General features: G+C 46.5%; 1 protein-coding gene across 1 annotated transcript; it reads right to left on the bottom strand.

The window, feature by feature from the left end:
• Positions 1–13,450: 13,450 nt before the first annotated feature.
• Positions 13,451–22,512, bottom strand: CISH (cytokine inducible SH2 containing protein). The gene is made up of 3 exons (XM_008632150.2): positions 21,773–22,512; positions 16,969–17,192; positions 13,451–16,482 (listed from the first exon to the last, which is right to left on the bottom strand). Exons 1-3 carry the CDS (start codon positions 21,817–21,819, stop codon positions 15,980–15,982), a joined length of 774 nt encoding a protein of 257 aa, XP_008630372.1. The 5' UTR covers positions 21,820–22,512; the 3' UTR covers positions 13,451–15,979.
• Between the last annotated feature and the right edge of the window lie 6 nt (positions 22,513–22,518).

The following is a 22,518-nucleotide window of genomic DNA, read 5'->3' as shown; positions in this document are numbered from 1 at the left end:
GGGGGGGGGAAGAAATTGCTTTCTTCTCTCCTTTTCCCTTTCTGCAACTGTTGCAGGTACCCCATGTCATTATTCTCTCAGTTCTCAGCTGCTGCTTATGTGGATAGACCCTGCATTTCAGCTGTTGCTGACTGCCAAGAAAGAAGGGTGATTTGATGACAGAAACTTCTTGCTGCTGTTGTAGATCAGCGGAAGAGAAGTAGAGCAATTATCTTGTTTGTTTGTGAAGTCTTGAGGGACTTTTGATCCATCCATTGTTGCATTTTCTATTGACTTTCCTTCTAGCAAAGGTTTGCTTTGAAGTTTGCATGTAACTCGTTTGTTATGTGCATCTGCAAAGGGTGAAACAAGTCTCAACTTTTCTGGCTGCTCGCTTTCAAACAAGCTGTGCAATGATTCCTCAAAGGAGCTGTCAAGGAGTTAACTCTTTATGAATTTGTTACCTAATCTGAAGGATAAGGAAGATGCTCAGCTTGCTTTTCGTATGGGAAACTGGAATCCTAAAGCAAACAGATCCTTCTCCTCCCTAAACACACACATTTATTGCTATAATACTTCCTTTGTCCTGTAAGAGAACCCCCTTTCTTTCAGATATTAAATGCAGAGGTAGTTCCTGCCTGAGCAAATTTCCTTGTGAGTTATGAGCAATGCCTGGGATTGGGAAATTGGGCATGGCTGTGTCCCCTGCAGCTTGGACTGGCTGTCCATGGCCCTTTGGCTAACTGGGTTGTGCCGTGGGCTGTTTTGTCTCCTAGAGTAAGGCAGCTTTTGCCCTTCCTCCTCTGGGGTGTTCTCTGTGCCACGTTGTCATGGCAAGAGTTGCAGTGGAAAATCCCACTTGCTGGACTCCATGGAACTGCCGGCTGACGGCAGGGCTGGCACAGCAAAGAGTGTGGAGCAGCTGGAGAGAAGTGGGAAGAGCTACAGTGTCATTTTTAAAGACTGTCCTGGTCTCTTTGTGGTGTCCTAAAGAAGGTGCAGAAGGCATGAGAATCCCTGCCTCGTTAGCCAGGGGAGACATCTATTCAACCTGAAACTGAACGTCCTTGGAAGAGGGTTTTCCCTGTGAACTGGCTCCTGGGTGGGGATTGGGGAAGGCCTGTGCAGATTTCTTGCTCAGCAGTGGATAGGAAGCTTCCAGAGGTATTCACAGCACCATATGGCTGCAACGTGATGTAGTGCCAGACTACTAATGCCCTCCTGAGACTGTGTCTCTCTCCCTCTTATTTTGCCTTCTCATTTGTTAGTTTATTGTCCTGTTGCACGAGACTGTCTTGGAGAAGGTTGAAGGGAGCCAGAGGCAGGTGAAATGTTGAGAAACAACACAATTTCCTGGAATAAGGCATTAGCAGTTGCCTTTATCGATGCTTCTCAGTCCCAAGGGGATGTTTAAGCAGCTCAAAGGCTGTACAAACCATCTGTAGTAACAGTAAAAGGCAATGCAGGGGCTGATGCCCTGCTGGCACAGCCCTCCCTGACCCGACAGCTGGAAACACTGAGTCCCTAAAGCTGCCAGGATGCAAATGGGGGGTGTTTGCATGATTTGCTCCCCCCAGTTTGGCACGCAGACCCACTGGTGCTGCAGTGCCACAGCTCAGGGCCATCTGCTCCTGCAGCCCAGAGCAGGAGAGCACACACCACTGGAGCTCCACAAATAAAGGCTGTGTGCTCGGTGTCCTTGGCCTTACTTCCCCCACTTCATTGTGTCATCACTGGGGATGGCTTTGCACAGTGAGCAGCAATTCCTGTCACAGGGTGAATTCTGAGTGGATTTTTGCCCCACAGCCCTCACTAAAGGTGTGCGTGAGGCTTTCATCTTACCTCTTTTCTAGGCATTGCTTCCCAAAATGAGACCCCCTTGTCAGTGTAAGGTGCAGGCCAGATGTGGGTCTTATGTTCCTTCCACACTCCAGAGAGAGTTCATTTTCAGCTTTGTGAGCTTCCCTTGGCAACAATTCCAGCAGATCCATCTTCCTTTCTGTGTTTTCTGTGTTTCATAGAATTTGCTCATAGAGCAAAGCAGTGGATTTTGGGTTTTGTTTTTTTTCCTTCGCGATTAAGCTGTTCAATTACCCTCCATAGAAATCCCTCCCTCGGTGCGCTGATTGGGCGTGTGGCAGAGGAGGGACTGCTGTCAGCATGGCTCAGTTCCTGGAAGAGCTGAAGCGCAATGGAAATGACCCCAGGGAGCAATGGGCTTTCCACAGAAACCTGATGGGGGAAGGGCTGCCTGGGGCTGGATGGCTTTAAGAGCTCATTTAGTTTCCTTTCTGCAGCCTGACAGGGAAAGGGAGGGAGTGACAGTGTTGCACACAGCTTCAATCACATCATAGGGTGTTACTGCAGCATCCTGCGCAGTAAAGACATCGGGCCATCCTTTTGTGGTTCTGTGCCCCAGGGCACCCTGTGGGTGCCGTCAGCATCCTTCTCATCTCCAGAGACCTAAAGGCTCAGTAGATAAATTTGTCCGCTTCTTCCTTACACTATAGATTTGTAATTCTACATCATATTCCCATTTGGATGATGTTTTCCTTCACCTTCCACTATTTTATTTGCACTGTTTCTGCTTTTAAAGGAACAAACAAAAATTGCAAATTTCATAGCTGTGATTTAACCTTTTTCCTCTCTTGTACTTCTGGGCTGGGTTGGTGATAGGGCCTGGACTGATCTTTTTGGATCAGTCATCCTGCAGATGTTTTGGTATTTACAGAATCACTTGTATCTTCTTTTATCACTTTTATCTTCTTCAGATATCTGGACCAAATATCTGTTGCCTAGCACTTGGGGGCAACCAGGGAAGAAGGGAAAAATACCACCTCAGTCCTTATGGCAGAGGCCTAAGGGAGTTAACATTAAATGAAAAATCTGCCTGTGCCACAGTCTGGAAATAAGACAGCAGTGGAAGGATCTGGAAGTTTCTCCCTACCCCAGTTTGCTTTGTGTGCAGTGTCCTGTGGTGCAGCCTGAGGTGTGAGCAGGCACGGGAAGGTGCTGCTGCCTTGGTGCTGTCAGACTCAACTTGCCATGTTGGAAAATGCTGCTTTGCATGAGAGCATTCCTGAGGACTGCAAACCTTTGGAGCCTATGGCTTCAGCTGCCCTGAGCTCAGGAGCTTGTCTGTGTCAGGAAGTCAGAGTGAACTAAGGCAGTGCCTGGATTTAAAGTGCTTGTGCTTTGTGGGCTCAGTGTCTTCCGAGAGGTCGATTTTCTGTAGCTCACTGAAATGACTTAATTACCTTGTGTCTGAAACAGACCAGAACATGGGGGATCTGGGGTGCTCTGAGGTGCAGGGTTATGTGACCCTCCTGCAGGTTCTGCTGGGCTCTCAGCAGGACAGACTCTTGCTCTGAGAAGTTATCCACTCGGGATTGATTCTTACTCCTGTAATGTGGGGTGAGCCTCATCTCAGACTTCAGGAGCCACTGGCACTAAGATTTAAAGATTTCTTCCCTGCACAGGTGGCCCTTCAGAGTTTTAGTAGAAGAAAGAGATACTGCTGTTGATGTCACACTTGATGAATGGATGGATCCTGCTCAACCAGCAGCAAATACAACCCTGCTTCTTGGCTGGTGAAAGGTCAGAAAAGACTCTGCTTTTCTTTCCTACCCCCACTGGCTCCTCCATTCCCACATCAAAGCCTTTTGTTAGGCTGTCTGCAGCCACTGCTGCATAGAGTGGTTGTGACCTGCCCTTTCCTACACACTTGGGTGACTTAGCTGGGAGCTGCACCACATTTTCCAAAATATGGGAGGAATTCTTCATACATTACAAAGTTATAAGTGCACCATAGGGAAGAAGCAAAAAGTACTTTTCCAAGCAGAGGGGTTGAGTACAATTAAAAATTTATTTTTCCAAGCTCCTTTGGTCTGCACTGGAGATTCAAAAAAACTAAGAATATGTATATCTGCGTGTATATATTTATATACATATTTTTATATATATTTATATATAAAGGACTTGACATTTAACAGCATGGGGAAGTGAAACTAATCAGATACATTGTATGAAGACAGCATGAGGAAATGCTGGTTTGTAATTGGTTCCTTTCCAGGCAAATCCTCTTAACTATCTTCTGTCAAGTAAACACAGGGTGGAAGAGGTGTTTGTCACGAGAAGGGCGTAGCTAGATGTAATTAGTAACAGAATCCAACTTACCATGAAAAGCTTATTAGCTTATTAGTGAGGAGTCAGACCTGTTCAGGTACTCCAGTGCTGCACTGCTCCTGCTCCATCAGGGTGAGCTCCCACGGAGCAGCAGCGATTCCTTGGTCAGCAGAGCTGCCTCCACCATGGTGGGGAGGCAGCTGGGCAGTGCTGAGCACAGCACTGGGCTTTGTGCAAGAGCAACAGAGCCCAGGGTGCGAGCTCTGGCATCAGAGGTCAAGCCAGAGAGTTCGCAGTTTGAGAGGGAAAGGACCAAGGGAAGACTTTGTATGGTGAGAACACAGGACAACTTTGCCTCCCGAGCATATAAAGCCAGGATCAAGAAATGTGGCATTGACTGCCCTAGGGACAAGGGAAGCCACTGGTGCTTTCCTTTATGGTCCTACCCCTCTGCTGCACTTGTCTCCCCTGGCAGTGCAGGGAAGAAGGGAGGCTGGGTCACTTACAAATTGCTCTTGCTCAGATTTGAGGCAGCATTGCAAGGGCAAGAGTCACCTTTGCACAGAGTAACTTTGGGCCTGACTTGCTTTGTGTCAAGGTTGCTGATGTGAGGCTGAGCTCAGCGGAGGCGGCAGCGCGGAGAACCAACCCCTTAGCGTGCTGCCATAAGCATTTCTCTGGGATTGCTGTCGGGCTCGTTTGGAAGCTGCCCTGGGTGAGACTCTTCAGGCCTGGGTCGAGCCCTGCTTGTTCTGGCACCGGGCACTTTGCCCACTGTCTGTAAAGGCCGTTCCCGCTGCGGCGTCGCCAGCCGGGCGCCAATGAGGTTCTGGTTCAGAGGAGGCAGCCTGGGGGACATGAGCTCAGTTTGGTCCCTACCATCTGTAAATCCACTGACCAAACATGAGGTGTTCATGTAGCCCTGTGTCATCCCTGGGGATAAAGGAATGATTCCAGCTCTGTTCTTGGGTGGTTCAAAGGATTTTTGACAAGGTGCACTGGATTCCTTTTAGTGTAAGACAGCAGTAGGAGGTGCTTGGTATAGGCAGAATAACTGGTTTGAGTGAACGCAGCTACGGTCGGTCTGCTTTGACTTTGATGTAGAAGAAATGACCCACTTTTGGCAGGGACAGCTGTCCTTTGAAAACAGAAGTTAAATTGTTACTTGGTAACTGTGTAGGATTGGAAGTGCCTTTAACATCCCAGTTTGTCCTCAGCTGCTCAACCCGTGGTTGCCTTTGTGTGTCTCAAAGTCAGGCTGGTCACCACTGATAATTTTGAATCACTCAGGTATTTTCTGATGATGTGGAAGATCACCAGCACAGGGAGCAGAAATGAGCAATACCATGAAAACTCCACCCATTCAGGCACTTCTGTCAAGTACCATGCAGGAGATGTACACTGAGTCCTTGTGTCCTCAGCCTTTTTGTTCCTGCTTCCCCGCTGGAGGTCATGGGGAGGACACACAAAGGTCCAGTATCTCTCTGCAAAGCAGAAAGAGGAACCAAAGATGAAATTTCCTCCATTTGACAGTTTTCCTTATGTTCCCTGAACATGCACATAGTTCAAGTGGGAAAGGAGGAGAAAAAGAAGAAAGTAAGTGTTGCTGAGGTTCATAGATCTAAACAACCAAAAAATAAAAAAAATCCAGAGACTTTTCAGTGCAGATTGTCAGTGTCTGACATTTTGCTGTAGTGATACTCATTGCTTTAACTGTTCACAGGTTTGCTTGTATTCTTGTACCACCCTCCTTTTCCTTGTTGCTGTTGGAAGGTATCCCAGCCATGGTTCTTTCAGGATAAGGGTCAAGTTAAGAGGTTTGTGCCCATGGGGCAGGACTTCAGAACACATTTTGTGTTGATCTTTAATGTAGTCATCTTGGCATATATACTGGTCCCAAGGTTTAAAACTGGGGCTGGAGGTGAAGCTGAAGAGAGTCTGTGTGAACCATCTTTGCTCACTGGCATTCTTCACACAGGTGGAGTTTTGGGGTGTCTTCCACAGTAATGAGTTGGGCTCTTTCTTTGGCAGTAATTCCAGCTGGAATGAATACCTAATGGCAGAGAGGCTGAAGGGCCTGGGCTTTCCCCTCTCCCTTTTGTTGGCAGCAGAACATATAAATCTCATTTGACTTATTTCCCTTTGCATCAAAAAGCAATCTCTGCAAGGCAAAAGAGACGTGAAAAGTCTGTGTTTCCCTGACAGAACTTGAAGTGCTTCCTTTTGTAGGCATTAATCATCAGCTGCCTCCAAACAAGCACTGCTGCACTGATTTTATCAGCCTTAGGAAGGCTTGAGGGAAAGGGTAAAAAAATAATTCCTTTATACTTTGATTCCTGTGACATCATCATTTGAAATGCCCGTCTTGGAAAGCAAACACCCTGGAACAGCCAAGTACTGGGAATATTTATATCTCTGGAGCTGGGAAAGGTAAACCCCATGAGGAGTGTGACCTCAGCTGGCTGCGTCACCCGGTGTTTGTTGGGCTGTTCTGTGAGATCCAGGGCTACCTGGAATCACCAGTGCCTGTAACATGTTCCCTTTGCATTAGGTCGTTTGTTTTGTCAATAACTGGGAATTTTGAGAGCTTTCTGTTTCTGCTCCAGTAAGAATTGATGGTGCTAGTTATAGCAATTACTATAGGATATACAGTATTTCCTGTAAGCCTTTGGGGTTTTAACTCAGCTAAGTAATAGGCTGAAGAGGAATGCTGCTGGTGGGGAATGGGAAGAGTGAAAAACCAGCTTCTTTGACGGTTTCCTATTTCACTTAAGCATAAGAAGAGAATGTTTCTTTTGACTCACAGGACAAAGATTGTCCTTGGTTTAAGAAGTTATTTGACAGGAGTGTTGCTCTTCCATCAGCTAATTCCTCTAAGAAGAGCTGAGACAAAGGAGGTGATTATTTGAGTAATAACAGGCCAAAAATACAAAAAATTACAAAAAATAAACTGCAAAATAAACATCCAAAATCCTGCTTGTTGCCTCCTACAAACTGGGTAGAGAAGCTTAAGCAGGATAATATATTATTTTTATTGTTTATTAGTCAAGTAGGTGTGGATTGATAATATGCAATGGGGTTGTCTGGTTGTGTTATGGAGTGGACTTTTCTGAACCCACCTCTCTTCCCATCCAAGATGGGTGGAGTATTTCCACTTCCAGTAGCTGTGCTGAACCATCCCTTTGGAATGATGGTTTGTATAAGCACTAATACCAACGTGATGATCAATGCATATTTTCTGTTAATGCCAATGCACTTCTATGTTAGGAAACAGCAGAAGCCAGCACGTGACATCTTCACTTACTGCACCAGTCAGTGTCACACTGTCACTTGACACTGGCACAAGTTATTTTGTTTTTAGCTGTGTGCCTGACTTGTTCTGGCTTATGTAGTGAAGTTTCCTCTTTCAGGCCGTGCTATACAGCCAGGCAGGAGAGAGCTAAGGGATGTAATACCTGCCTTCAGGTGCCTTCTTCACGTGGCACTTGGAACAGGAGGGACTCACACCAGGGCGGGTGTGGATCAGGCCTCCTCCCCGCCTGCCATGGGTTGGCAAGGCACAGGGAAATGCCTCCCTTAACCCAGCGCCAAGCTAGAAGGTTGTATCAGCCTGGAGTGCATGACTGTGTCAGATGGAAACTGCTGTGCATGAAGAGAGATGAGTGGAAGGAGTAGTGGGGACCATAGGAGTGGGAGACCAGTCTGGTTTGTGTCATTGGAGGGTTCTGCAGTGGGAGTGGAGAGTGCTGCTGTTCCCTGTCTAACACGATGCATTCCTTCTGCACCAAGCTCCATGGCAAACTTGCTCCCAGCTGGTTTTCAGTATCCTGGGGCATGGAGGGCGTTACAACACCTGCACACTCTGGCTTGGAATGGCTGTTTGTGGATAGCCCTGAGTCAGCTGCCTGGCAGGTCACACTAACCCTGCTCCAAAGGCTTTCATCAGCAACAAAAGGCTCTGCATGCACAGAGAAGGCTTCAATCTCCCGTATTCTTGGAAAGAAAAGTCATATGGAGTCTCCATGTCAGCCCATACCAGGATTGTTCTGCCCCTGCTGATCCATCCCCAGCCTTGCAGTGCTGTTTTGTCCCTATTCTTCCCAAAATGCTGCCCAGTGCCTCTCAGCCAAGATGATTTTCATAGCACAGGACTGGAGGGAACAGAACTAAAAAGGGGTGAATTACAAAGAGTCTTAAAAGAATGTAAGGAGTATTCCAAAACCAAGGAAGAGAGTGAGGTATTTTCAAAAAGTTACAGAGATTTCCCAAAAAGTTCCCTGGAAATAATGTTAATAAATAACACTAGGTCATGCTTTAGGCTATTTCAGATTTATGTTTTAATCATAACAACACCTTTTATTAGTGCTGAGCACTTTCAGACAAGTGCAAACATATAGCATGTGCACTGGGCAACATATTTCTTCATTACATTTCCAGGCTTGGAGGTAGAGTTTTGAACTCTGCAGCATTTGGCAATGACTGTGATGACACTTGCATGATGGGAAGAATCCTTGCCAAATTGGGTAACTTCTGACAAGTATAAACATGGCTCTGCCCTCTGTAAGCTAGATTTCAAACCATATTGCTGTTCTAGGGAGGAAACAGCCCTGACATTAAAGACTCTGCAGTCTCTGATCAGCTATTAAATCTCTGCTCCTTTGCGCTGAGTGAGCCCACAAGGAACAGGCAGCGAGGGACAGCTGGCAGGGAAGGGTGTCCCAGGAGATGAGCAGTGGGTCTTACTATCTCTTTGTACCAGATAGAACCCAGATCTGTTGTTTTTAGGAGTTGTCATCACAGAAAGTTCTGTCCTAGCCAAGGTGAAACGAGTTTGCTGAGATCAATCCAAGCTTGGCCGCTCAGTTTTCCACGGGCTGATGTTTACATCGCGAAGTGGCATCGCACATGTTCCCACTGGAGTATTTGTAGGTGAATTCAAGAAAGCCAGAACTTAATTGTAAACTGCACCATGGGCTTTCCTTCTGCTTTTAAAAGAAAAACCTCAGTGCTGGGTTTGTGCATGCTGGGGACAGTGTGTGAGGGAAGGGGGTTTTTGTGTTAAATCAGCAGGACTTCAGTGTTACAATTTCCCTTGAAGACAAATTCGTGTCAGAATTTCACCAGGGATAAAATTCTTGTCTGTAAAACTAGGAATATGAAGTGGACCAAATTCAGCCCTGAAGTAAATGAATTCCCATCCCACTCCATGGGAAAGGAACCTGGATTTGGCTCGGTGGGTTTTACAGGTTTCCATGGCAGAGCTCTTCCAGCAAGGGCAGCGTTTCTCCAAGAGTCACAGTTGGAAAAGTTGCAGCATATCTTCCAGACCAAGGCAGTCACATGATGGAGTTACTGGCCAGGCCAGAGTCCAAGGAACTCCAGTCCTGGCTGAGCTCTGCCACTGAGTCTTGGTTGACCAGCTCTTCCTTTGCCCTTCCATCTGGCATATTTATATCAGGTTTTTGAGAAATACCAAGTCTCTGATGATCTGTTTGGGCAATCTAATGCTGCAGTAACCAGTATTATTTCAAGCTCTTATTATCACTGTAGTACCATGGGGGGACATTAAAACAAATGCCTTTCCCGGCTAGATAGAGTGTTAAAATATTTATTTTGACAAAAACTAACATTGTATTCGGTTTTTGCAACTCAAATCTGAGCTGCTGCAAAGTGCATTTACTCAGCATTTAGGAAGTAATGGCATTGAGGGGAAAGCCCTGCCAGTGAGGTCTGAGGAAGAGGAGCAAAAGGGGGAAGGTAGTTCTTGTTCCTGAAAGGAAACCCTTCTCTGCAGATCTAGGTTGGTATGTCAGGCTGGAGCAGCTCTGACTGAACCCTTTCCTCTGCTGGGCCAGGCTGCTTCCCCCAGGTCTGTTCTTTTCTATATTTAAATTAATCAAATTATGATTTTGCAATGGGGGGACCGATGGGCCAACAGCCTGTCTCCAGCTATGACCACTGCCACAACTGCTCACATGGGAATTGAAGGGCTAAGCCAGCAGTGGTTTGCAGTAAAACTTCCTTTTTTGTTCTCATCTGTAGTGAATATTAGCTGGAGTTCTGAAGCTTTGTTGTTTTCCCTGCCCTTTCAAAATCCAAAAAAACACTCTGAATTGTTATGTTAAGATTGTTATTATGTGAAGCCCAAACTGTATTTTACTTTCCATAGTTTTCTTTTGAATTTTAATGCCCAGGCTTACAGTGAAACCCTTAAAATTACTTTTCTTCTCTCTGGTCAACATGTTGCCTACTAATAGCCTTTTCTTCTGAACAATATATTATTTTTCAAATAGAAGAAATTACTAGTTCTTGCTAAAGTTTGGAAGAGTGTGTTTGTGTAGACTCCTTAGTCCACATAATTGAACACTGAAAGACTCTATAATTTTATTGCTAGGGCCACTTTGTCATTTTCCCCTGAGCTTGTTTTTTGCTGCGTAGCAGAGGTGATAACAGATGTCAGATGGGTGCTGCAGGGTTGTGCCTGCTCCCGAGGGCCACTTGCTGCACTTGTTTGTGCAGTGAGCAGCAAGAACCACAGGATGGTTGTGTTTCATGGGAAGCAGCAGTGGGAGATCAACACGAGGTTCATTCAAGGCAGCGTTAGCCTCCAGATAAAGCCATGCCTCCACGTGTTCCTGTTCCCTGGGCTCTGGCACCCAGCACTATAAAAAGCCCACAGAGGCAGCCTGGGTGTGGGCAGAGAGCAGACATGTCTGAGTCTGAACGTGTTATCAACACTCTGAGCAGCAGTGGGGCCTCCTCGCTGTTGGGCAATGCTGGCAGCACCGCCTTCCCTCAGACTCCTTCTTCCACATTCAAAGCTAGCTTGCTGTGACCAGAGGATGAATGTTTCTGCCCAAAGACAGGACAGATCTCTAAGTAATACCTTATTTTTATCTCTGACTGGCTTGTTTCGTAAGGAGCTGCCCAGACTGATGGGTTTTTCTGCCATTTCCCCTGTGAACGATGGGTGGGGGTCACTGACAATGTGATGTGAATGCTGTGACAATGCTGCTCAGAACTGAGGGAGCTGGAGGATGTTACTTGGCATCCAAAGTTGTTCTGGCACATCTTCACTGGGTATTGCTTTACCCTCTGCTCCAGACCTTTGGACTGCTGATGATGTCTGGGCTGGGGAAGAGGATACTGCAATTCCATCGGGATTGCAAGGGTCTCAGCAGCCATTAGGGAGAGATAGGAGAGGGCTGTGATATTTGGCTTCTGACAGATTTGAACATGAGAACACGTTTGGCAGAAGAGCCACACATACAGTGTCCAGTTAATTTTGGGTTTAATTCCCTTAATATCATAGATAGCAGGTAAGACTGACAATGGAATTTTGACTAGAAATGACATGTAATAGGTCAATAACTGGAAATACCTGACCGTGTCTGTCCTAAGAGAATTAAATACACTCTGCTGATTCACTTGATTTGGTGCTGGTTTCCCTGGCTTGGACTGAGGGACGTTGGGCACTTGAAAGGATGTGGGGAAAGGACTAAGATTTCAGTAAGTTAGAAAGGATAGGGATATGTGCATGTAAATGGGTTGTTTTATGCTTGCATGTGTTGCTTTTTCAAAAGGCTGATGATTTAAGACAGAAAATGATACCATATGTGCCTGACAAACTGCAGGGGAGTTCTGCTGTGGCAGTGGGCCACGGGAGTGTGGTTTCACTCATGGACTGGGATTTCTACTCCCAATCCTATCAGTCTGCTTTTCAGACTCCATGAGGGCTCCACACCCATGTTTCTGTAGACAGAAACTAAACCAAGAGAAAATCCAAGTGCATTGGCTCTACAAGCCATACAGGTGCCACTGGGAGAGGAGTTGCAGCTGTACTTGGGTGCTGATAAAGGCCAGTCTGTATTGCCACAAATGCTCCTGGTTCCAGAGATGTGGAACTCAACTCAGTTCAGTCTGCACAGAGGTTTGGCACAGGAGTTTTCAGAGCATGATCCTGTTTTCTTTGACAAAATGTGTGCTGAAGGTGCAGGAGTGGGAGTTGTTAAGGTAACAGGCAATGCAGTAAAACTGTGTGTGACTGTAGCTCTGGACCAGCCTGGCTCATGCCAATCATCTCCACCTTTAGCCTGTGGAAAGGGAACAGCAGGGTTTCCTATGTGTACTCAGAGGAAGAGTTTAGCCCAGCTAAGAAATTAAGAAATCACTCAATAATGTGTCAGAAATGCTGCATTTTTTTTTCCCAGATTTTGCAAATTTCTTTTTAAAGATGGATGCAGCTTTTCCTTCCTTTTGTTTTTGGGTTTCCACTTACTTTGTGTTTTGCTTCTACCCTGTGTAGTTCTCTTTCCATTATTTTCTGTTAAACCAAGAGGGATGTGATTGTTTTTGTTTAACAACTTGATGTGGAACGGATTATGGCATTGCCAATATTTCCTGGTTGGTGTGCAATGGAAATCTACCCATGGACTCAGGTTGATGAGATTGTGGAAACAATATTTGCTAGGGAATGCCAGCTCCATGGCTGGCACAGGAAGCACAGCATTGCTTCAGGAGTACTTCAAAGCAGTATTTTGAACTTTGAAGCCAATGGATTCACAGAGGGAGAAGGATGGGAGAGGAGCTAGTTCAGTTTGTTGGGAAGAGTTTTTTTCTGAGCATGTTTTCCATTGCCCAGTGGTTGGGAGCACGTTATGCTTGCTTTGGGCAGGATGGAGGGACATGTCTTGGGCATCTCTCCTTGAAGAGGAGCACGGAGGGGCCACAGTGCAGTCACCTCCCAGTAGTGGCATTGGCTCAGTGTGTTCCCTGTGTTTCTGGACAGATGGGGTGTCCTCTGTCTCCCTCTGACATCATAGGGCAGATCCACTCCCCATGGTTTCCCCACCTGCTGTCTGGTGTCTCAGGTGATGTGGGGGGAAAGGCTGCAGGGCCAGACCACAGGTATGGGGACACTGTGGCCCAATGGCACCAGAAAAGGGGAAAATGGATCTGCCCTGGATTTCCCACCCTAAGCATCATCTGCCCATTTATGTTCTGTCTTCTTTCCCCTGCATTTTATTTGTTTTCTGTGGCATACAGAAACAATACAAGAATCATTCCTGTGTTCTTCCACATTACTGAAAAATGTTCCTTCAGTCCTTATTAGCTTGGGACTTGGGATCTGCCACTGCTCATCTGTGTGCAGTAGAAACCAGGCCCACACTGAGGAGGATTTTGGTGTAAATTCTCCCAGTATCTGAAGGGCCATTTTTTTGTTAAAGGGCTTTTTGTCTTGTTTGAAAAGAATGGTCAAGAGTTTACCCTGTGTTCTTGGGGAGGATTTCTCTAAATAGAAAATGAATTCATCCATTTGGACTTTACCAAAGACTTTTACATTGAGTGGCTTTAAAGTATATTTAAAATGTTTATTTAAAATCCAGCGTCAAACGATTTTTAACAAACTGTCTCAAGATAGAAGAAACTGACTTTTTGGAGTAACTGTATTGTTTATTTGTTGTATTGCAGTAGCACCTAGAGATCCCTACTGTGCTAAATGCAGAACAAACACAGAACAGAGCTGGTCCCTGCCCGTGGGAGCTCACAGCCTTCAGCCTGGGGTCAACCACAAGCTCCTGGGCTCTTGTGGGTCAGTGAGTCAAACCCACAGCTTGACCTCCCCATCACCCCCAACAAAGAACAGATCAAGTAGGAGGCAAGTTTCAGAGAGCTGAACAACCTGCCCTTTCCTGCTGTACACTTCTCCAACTGATTTTTCCCAAGCTGTAGTTACCAGGCCTGTGGCTGAGCTGTGTGGGCTTCCTGAGATCACTGCTGCTCCTTGGAGAGCCGTGGTTTCCTTGTTCCCAGTGTCCTCAGGCAGATAGAGGTGTTTGGATAAAAGGAAGCCTTTTCAGTGGTTTATCATTTATATTATTAAAAAAAAAGTTTCCTTTTTGCCTTCTAAATTTCCATTCTCATTCAGTACCTTCCCATGGTTGCTGCCATAGGGGGCAAAGGGGAAGGATATACCAAAAAGCAAACCTGACATCACACATGCACACTGTCAACCATCAAAGTATCAAAAACAAAGCTTGCAACAGCACAAACTTGTATAAATGTGGAGAGAAAAAAAAAAAGGACACCGACTAAGCACATCAGGCCATCTTGTCCCTTTTGGCAGCTTTAAGAGAGGGTGGAAGAAACCCATTTTTTGAGCTTGTCTCCTGGGTCACCATCTCATCCTTTTCCATCTTCTCTTCCAACACTCTTCCAACACTATAGCTGGGGGTTTGTCCACTCTGATTTACAGAGCCTTAGAGAGAGTCCCAGGGAGGGATGAACAAGGAATCCTTAATGTTCATTCATGCTAGAACAAGTTAGGGGGTCTTAGGGGCAAAATAACCCAAATGGTAATTTCTGTAGATCTGTTTTGTTCCCTCCTCTACTCTCACTCGATGGCAAGGCTGGGAAGGTGATGGGATTCAGCAAATGCACAGGAAGGGGCAACTTGTCTGTGCTGGTTTGGGGCAGATCCCATCTGCTGTTTGTCCCTCGTGTCTGTAAAAGAGCAGGGGAAGAGCCATTGTGCCTCATCTGCAGGGGGTGAAGGGGATGGGGCATGAGAAGGAAACCCAGAGCCAAAAGCCTAATTATGGATAACAAACACACAAGGCAGAGCAGGGGAGAGGAGAGGTCTGGCCCTTGGCAAACAGAAATGTTGGGTTGTGGTTTCCAGTGTGTGCTCCAGGCTGGAGCTGGCAGAAGCCATGTGGCCGGTGACTAATGCTGGCAGGAGCAGAGCACGCGGCAGTCTGGCACTGTGTGAGCAGGGAGGAAGGACAGCTCGTTCTGCTGAGGTGCCTCCAAGTGTTACCCCCAGAAATAAATAAATAAATATCCTGAAGCTGTGCGTGTCACTGGTGCAGCCCAGCAGAGCTGTCTCTGAGCCACTGCTCAAGGACAGCCTGGTCTTGCCCTGTGTCTCAGGGAAGGGCAAGGTCAGGAAACAGCACTTTGAAAATACAAGCCAAACACGGGGTGCTCTGAAACCAAATCCTTCTGCCTGCATCTGAGAAAATTTGGTTTCGAATTACTTGTTTCTAAATGATGCATCACAAACTTCCTTTGGAGATGGAGAAGATGGGAAAAGAACGGGATGAGTGCTCCCTGGCCCAACCTCACTATCCAGATCTCTGGTTAGAGCTCTCAAGGAAGAAGAGCTTCCTCAAAGAAGTCTCCTGTCCACAACGTGTGATGCAGCACACATCTCTGGGAGCTCCTACTGTGCTCTGAGGTTGTGATACCCTCTGTAGCTAAGGAAGAAAAATCAAATAGTCTTTACCTCTGTAGAGGTGGGTCTAGATACAGTCATCTGAGTCTCACATACCCCAGAAGCCTGGGAGAGCTTGGATGTTGATTCCTGTAACCTGTCACAGGGACAGGCTCAAACAGAAGCTGTTTGGATGTGAATCCAAATTCCCACAGAGCTTTGGCTGCCAGTTCGCTGGGAGCCTTTATGCGATCTCTAATTCCACAAAAGAAACAAAACAACAATAAAGTAAAAGGTGCTTTAAAAATACCATGAAGAGAGAAACTGCCATGGAAATAAATAGCAAAAATAACAACGTTAACATGTCCGGTGTCACAGCAACTCTGACGTTCAAGTAGTGTGGCCATGCCCACAGAGCTTCTCACAGCCACTGCCGGCACGGCCCAAGGGTCAGAGCTCAGCTGGTGCCCCGCTGCTCACTGAAGCAACCCACTCCTCCCTGGGGCTGGAATGGATGTGAAGAGAAGGGGAGAGGAAAGATGGATGCAGTCTCTGCTGATAATCAGGTTGTCACTGTGCCCACCTTTAGCGGGATGGAGACACAAAGTTCTCGTGGTTGTGTCTCTCTGTCGTCTGTGCCTGAGCGAGAACGGCCACGCCTCAGAGCTGGAAAGGATATTGCTTCAGGTAGTCCCCCATGCGCCGGGGCAGGGGCAGCTGCTCCACGTCGGCCGTGCACTTGTTGATGCGCAGGCGGCACAGGTGCTGCAGGCTGGGAATGCTGTCCTTGCGGCCCAGCGGCCGGATCAGCTTCAAGTGTACTGCGGCTGCTGCCATCTCTTTCTGCAGGGGAGGTAGAGGAGACGGAGGCGGGTAAGGAGCCTCGGTCTTGCTTTCCGTTGTGCAGGACGTGACATAGTGCTGGATAAGACTGACCACATCGGGGAAGGCCAGGATGCGAGGTTTGGACAGGTAGTTGGAGTCCAGGCGGAACCTGCTGTCAGTGTATTCGATACGCACGTTGGTGGGCCCTCGGTTTGTCTTGACGGACAGTGTGAACAGGTAGCTGGGGTGGGTGCTGTCCCGCACCAGGAAGGTGCCCTCGGGCATCTTTTGCAGATGCTGCTTGGCCTCACTGGCGGTGATGGAACCCCAGTACCAACCTGGAAAAACATCCGAGAAAGAATTTGTTAAGCAAAGAACATATTACAGGACTGGCAGTATATTTAGGGAAGCCTTGAAGACAACCACATTCAGGGCCTGGGAAGCAACCAGAGCCAGAGTTGGCAAGAGCTTCAGAAATTAAGACCAAGTTCTAAGGGTTTCCTGCCTATGCTTGTCATTGCTGTGCTGGGGCTTGGGATGAGGCTGGCAGCTGCTGCAGCAGCTGCAGTTTACAGAGAAAAAGCAATTTGCTTTTTGCAATTCCTTCTCCCAATTCAGTTACAAAAGATAAAGCAATAAATTAGTTCATAGTATAAGTTTGTAGAGACTGCAGATACACTTGGTGTGTGCACAAGAGTCAGACGTGGCTGTGACAGAAGCAGGTTCCTATCTGAAGTGGGATCAGGAGATTCTTCCTGGTGCTCAGGTTGTGGAGTTGCGTCCCTGCACCCTTCTGCCCCTGTGACTTTACAATTGAGTCTTACCAGATTCTCGCAGGTAGGAGAAGGTTTTTGCAATGCAAAGAAGGTCTTCTTCAGGGTCCCGTGTCTGAGGTGGGTTGCTGTCTGGAACTGGAGCTGCAAGGGCAGGCGCAGACTCCTCCTGGAAGGCCATAACTGGGAGAGGTTGCATGATGGGCTCTGACAATTCCTCAATGCCCCTGAGTGACAGTCTCCTGATCTTTTCCTCCGCCAGCAAAGGATGAGGTCTGAAATGAAAGGCACACTCTGCTATTTCTCCTTGCCTTGAGATCAGTTGCAGAGTCTGTTCAGTGCATGCTACATTGTACTACAACGTGTTATGTTTTACAAACAGATCCTTAGCACAATTGTTTCTGAGAGAGGCAAGGGAGGAGGGAGGAACACAGCTAAAGATGAGCCCTTAGAAACAGGGAGCGAGTCGGCCCCTTTGGCCTTATAAAAGGTTGTCCGTCTTGCCATTTAGGAAAATTTTATCTGATATTTTTAGATGTTGCCTTTTAATACATAGTTTCAGGGACAGTAAGGTTTATAGCAGCATTACAGCTTCATTTACATGATTACAATGTTAGAGCATTTCTGTTTCTGCCAGTGGGATTGTCATTTACTGCAATATAATTAGAAGCAGAACTGGGAATAGCTTGGGTTTTGTCCTACCCACTTTCTGCTCAAGGATGACCTGATCCTAAATGAATCTGTCAGAACTCAGAGTGAGCCGATCGTGTAGGAGGACAATGGGAATTCTTGTTTTAGCCAAGCCTGTGCACTACACCCACCCCACCGTTCAACAGCTCGATGGAGAAGTCAGTGTGGCTGTAATCTCTGCAGGACTGCAGCAGGAGGAGGCTCTGCCATGGCCACACTGCTAGAACATGTATTCCCCTGTGGCCTAAAGTGGTGTAGCTACTCAGCATCTAAATGCATTTTCACAGAGCCTGGAGCTCTCATGGGTCATGGGTGCTCCTCCTCTGCAGCATGGAGATTCCTAAAAGAAAGCAGAGCTCCAGGGGAGGATGGATGCCAGAGGCCAGGGAAGCCTTCATTCCCGGGCGAGCTCCTGAGCAAAAATTAGTGTCTGTCCCGGTGTGTGTAGGCTCTTTGCCTCTGTGTCCCCTGTCCTGCTGCATGTCCTGTGTTACATCCCCCCATCATCCCCAACACACCTCAGATGTTCTTTCAGACACTTTAAAGAAAAGATGGCTGAGAGAAATACACTCAGTCCTCAGTGTGACACTGCCATAGCACTGCTGGAGCTGACGGTGATGGCACAGGGTGCAGCTACCTCCCCACATCACTGAAGAGAAGCAGGAGACTGAAGTCATAAGAGCTTCCCTTCGGATCTGCCTCCTTCCCTGTGCTCTATGTGAACAGGGACACTTCAGGTACATAAATAAATGTGCTGTAAACTGATCTGCACCTGATCATAGCTGCACTCCACCACCTCAAACTACTGAGACTCAAGTCCAGAGAACAAGAAGAAGGGATGTGGGAGGAAAGTACATTAGAGAGAACCTGAGATCACCTTCACACCTTTTAAGTGAGAGCCATGATCAGTTCCACAGCTCTGCATTTCTAAACAAAATGTGGAGGTTTGGAGTAAAGTTTTGTAAAACCACTGGTAAATTGAAATCTACAGAGAGAGATTTCTTGCCCTTGCAATACATAGGAAACCCCCTGCTATTCTGTTGGTATTTAGGAAAGAACATTCTCTCTTTTTCGATGTGGCAAATCACATTTCAGAAGCAGGATAGCTGCTTGGCTTTCATGGCATCTAATCTATGTTTCTTAATTTCTATTAATGGTAGGAAGCCAGGCTGAATAAAAGTGATGGCTGGCCCTTGTCCTCACCAGGGACCCTTGGTCGCAGGACCTGCATTTTCAGGGGCTTTGACAGAACTGTGCATCTGGATACATTTTTATACCCAGAGATCATTGCTGGGAAAGCTCCAAGTTCTCTTTTAAATCCTCCTTGAGATACATTTATAGGTTTTGAGGGCTGCATTTTTCAAGATTTTTGGATGTCTCCCTCTTAATGTCATGGTCTTCACAAGTGCCCAGCTACTTGTCTCCTTGGGGAGATTCCCGATTCTCCATTACCCCCCCTTTTTGCACAATGAGGACCATAAACCAGCTCAGCTGCTTGGAGAATGGTGCAAATAACACCAAGGTCATGGATTTGATCCTCATATGGGTCATTCAGAGTTAGACTCAATCATCCTTGTGGGTCCCTTTCAACTCAGAATGTTCTGTGATTCTGATCTTTCCCTGTGCTGTACCTAATTAACAATTAGTGCTGTGCAAAGAGGGTGTTCCAGGCCTGCTGGCAGAGCAGTGTCTCCCTTATACCAACTGTTCCCTGAGCTGAAAATGACTGTGGCTGATAGTAAGGAAGATCAGTCCTGCACCATTCACTCCCTGGAACTCAAATACTGCAGTCCAAGTGCCAAATGTCTCTGAACTTATTTTCTGCTGGAAAAATTTTCTGGCCTACCCTTCCAGAAAGGTTTGGAACATCAAGAAAATTTTTCACAGCATGGAACTTCTTTTCTTTTTATATACCAACTTCAGAGAGGAAATTAGGAATTGGCTGAGAGACAGGGAAGGAAGGGAGAGTAGCAAAGATACACAGGGAAATGTCTGCCATAAATCAGGAGGAAAGTTTTACTTTCAAGGGCTGTACCAGCTCACAGTTCGGTCCTCCAAAACCCACATCAACTATGTAAATTTGTCAGTAGGTTTCTTTTACAGAGCCCATGTGCTTGAGATGAGGTTTCCCACTGTACTCATGCTCTGCTGCCTTACACTTTGTGCCACATGAGGCTGGAGGAGCCCAGACCCCGTGCAGGCAGTGTGAGGATCCTTCCACCAAAGCCAGAGAAGGGCCGGGCTCACACATTTCCTATTTTCCTTCTATACACCAGCCTTATGCCCCTACAAACCTCCCAGTGCATCTGTAGGCTCAAAGGAACATGGTGGAAGAGAGGAGAAGGATTCAAAATTTTGACAGACTGGGAGGTGCTGGTGTCTTAAACAACTGTACACAGGTTGAAGAAAGAAGAGCTGCTGCTGCGAGCAAACAGAGAAGCACAGGAAAGGGAGAGCAGAGGGATCAGCAAGTAATGGCACACTACAACTTTTAATGCAAAAACATTTGCAAGAGGGTTAAGAAGAGTTTTCTGGGATAAAGAGAGGCTGAAAAAGATTTGCTGACATGAAAAATTCAATGCTTTGGTGGGGCAAAGAAAGGATTTGCAAAAGAAAGAAAGAAAAGGAAAGTAGAGGAAAGATGTGGAGAATCAGGACTGAGTAGAGCAAAGTGTTTGTACAACAGCTGTGAGGAGGAAGCAAACAACCATATGAAACTTGGCATGTCTAGCTGGGAGTCTGGGTGCACTCTCTAGAAACAGCAAATGAACTTCCCTGTGCTTTGGCAGTTAGTGTTTCAAAAAGCCTTGGAATGGCAAGAAAGTTCAGGAGAATCAGATATGTCTTGACAGCATTTAGTGTTGGCTTTGTAGTTACTGTGCTGGATAAGTTAAAACTTCACAACACAGCATAAACACTACAAGAAAAAGTGTGGAGCTGCTCTCCCTTCAGCCACATCCCAACACTCCAGTGGGAGCTTGGTCTGAATAGGACAGAGAGTATGGAGTCCAGGATACATGAAATCCTAGAGGATAATGAAAATGGAGCAATAAATAGTCTTCAAAATAGACATTAAAAGAAAAACATCTACATATCTGGCTCCATAACAAGTTCTTGGTGAGTAAGGGAAGCAGGAGCTCTGGTATGTTGACCCTGGAGAAAAGCTTCAGATACGGGTTTCCCAAAGGCCAAGCTGAAAACTGAATTCCCTTCACCGTGGCTATAGGAACTACAGCTGCAGACTGAAAATAAGAGTGAAAACAAGCCCCCTTGTGTAGTAGGAAATTAGTGGTAAGCACGAGCTCTCCCTGTCTGTGGAACAGATTCTGGGGGGAAAATGGCAGAAAAATCCCTGTGCTTCGGTCATTGCAAGCAGACAAGGAAGATTTTCCTCTGAGGAAAATCCACCGTACACCAGAGCAATAGGAAATACTGACGTGATGGCTCAGACTGAAACAAATGCTCACAATTTCCAAGCATGCAGCATGTGTAAAAATAGCAGGAGATTCCTGCACACCAGGTATTCCTTAGTTGATGAACTGAGCTGGTCACAGGGACACTGAAGTGCCAACACATCAGTACTGATACCAGAGAAGGCACTTGGATGTCACCTGTTCTCCTGAATGCAGCTGGGGAACTATCCATGCGCCCCCTGTGGCTCTCTACAGAATGCTGTGTATGTGTACATACACTTAAGCTTACACAAAATTGAAATTATTTTAGCATGAATATCTTCTTAGAAATAGACCAAAGCACCTAACCTCCAGGGAAGTTTTTCCCTGTAAGCAGTTCGTTTCCAACAGGACTTTAGAGAGCACCTACGGTGTTGGGTTGGTGTCCACACTGGCACTGCATCCCCCACACTGAACAACACACTCCAAGTTGTTTTTACTCTCTCAAAAACTTTGAATACCATGTAGTGTTTCAGCAATAGAAAGCATGGAAATCAGGAATACTTTATAGTTACATGATTTTGGCCTTGGAATCTAAAACACAGACACATAGGACAGCCACACAGAACTCAGCACTCGGCCAGCCGAAGTCATTCCCATTCCATTACAGTCACACATAGCAACACACACGAGCTGAAAAACTGTCCCAGAGAACCTTCCTAATTACAATTATCAAAGCACAGCTTTTCACAGAAGGCTGCAAAGCATCTTACCCCTGAACACAGAGGATCATGTCACTCCCGGACCAAGGGAAGAGCATTAAGTCTTCAAGAAGGTGGGAAATGATTTCTCCTCTTCTTGCTTTCTTTGCTTCCCCGAAGCAGCGAGTTGAGCCTCTAGTTGGGGTTCACGGTGAGAGAAGGCTGGCGAGTCCCAGCAAACCCCTTCTGCAGGTTGTTTCAGACACAGGAAAAGCCAAGCAGAACACGAGCTGTCCGACAAAGACTTCAGCAACTTTGGCCGAGAAAAAGCGTGCGCTCTCAGTGCTTTAGAAAAAATAATGTATTCTTGTTCTGCTTTTCAGAAAACAGCAGCAAAAAAAAAGTTTAAAAAAATAACCAGAGAAGAAGGAAATTACATGTATTTAAAGAGGAACTAATCTTCCTTCAGAGCACTCTGAAATAGTAATAAATAGGTACCAATAAATAAAATCTCCCCGAGTGCTGCAGGAAGAGCCGGAGCAGCGACCTGTCTCAGCGCTGGCTACGGAGAAGTGAAGCTCCGTGGAAGGAAAAAAAAAAAAGCAAACCTCCTTAGTAATCTTTTGTGTGTCCCTTTTAATCTGTTCCAGGAAGTGAGGGATTCCTGGAATCGTATTGTGTTCGCATCACTCTTCCTATATCAGCCACGAGGGGAGGAGGGGGGAAAAAAGAGAGAAGGTATAAATAGCTGTGTCCAGCACGGCCACGTCCATGCTGCCATGGCCGGGGGAGAGAGGGAGGGAAGGGGAGCGGAGCCC

Source organism: Corvus brachyrhynchos, unplaced genomic scaffold (assembly GCF_000691975.1).
Source record: "Corvus brachyrhynchos isolate BGI_N302 unplaced genomic scaffold, ASM69197v1 scaffold4, whole genome shotgun sequence".
Classification (NCBI taxonomy): domain Eukaryota; kingdom Metazoa; phylum Chordata; class Aves; order Passeriformes; family Corvidae; genus Corvus; species Corvus brachyrhynchos.
This window is presented reverse-complemented; position numbering and strand designations above follow the sequence as displayed.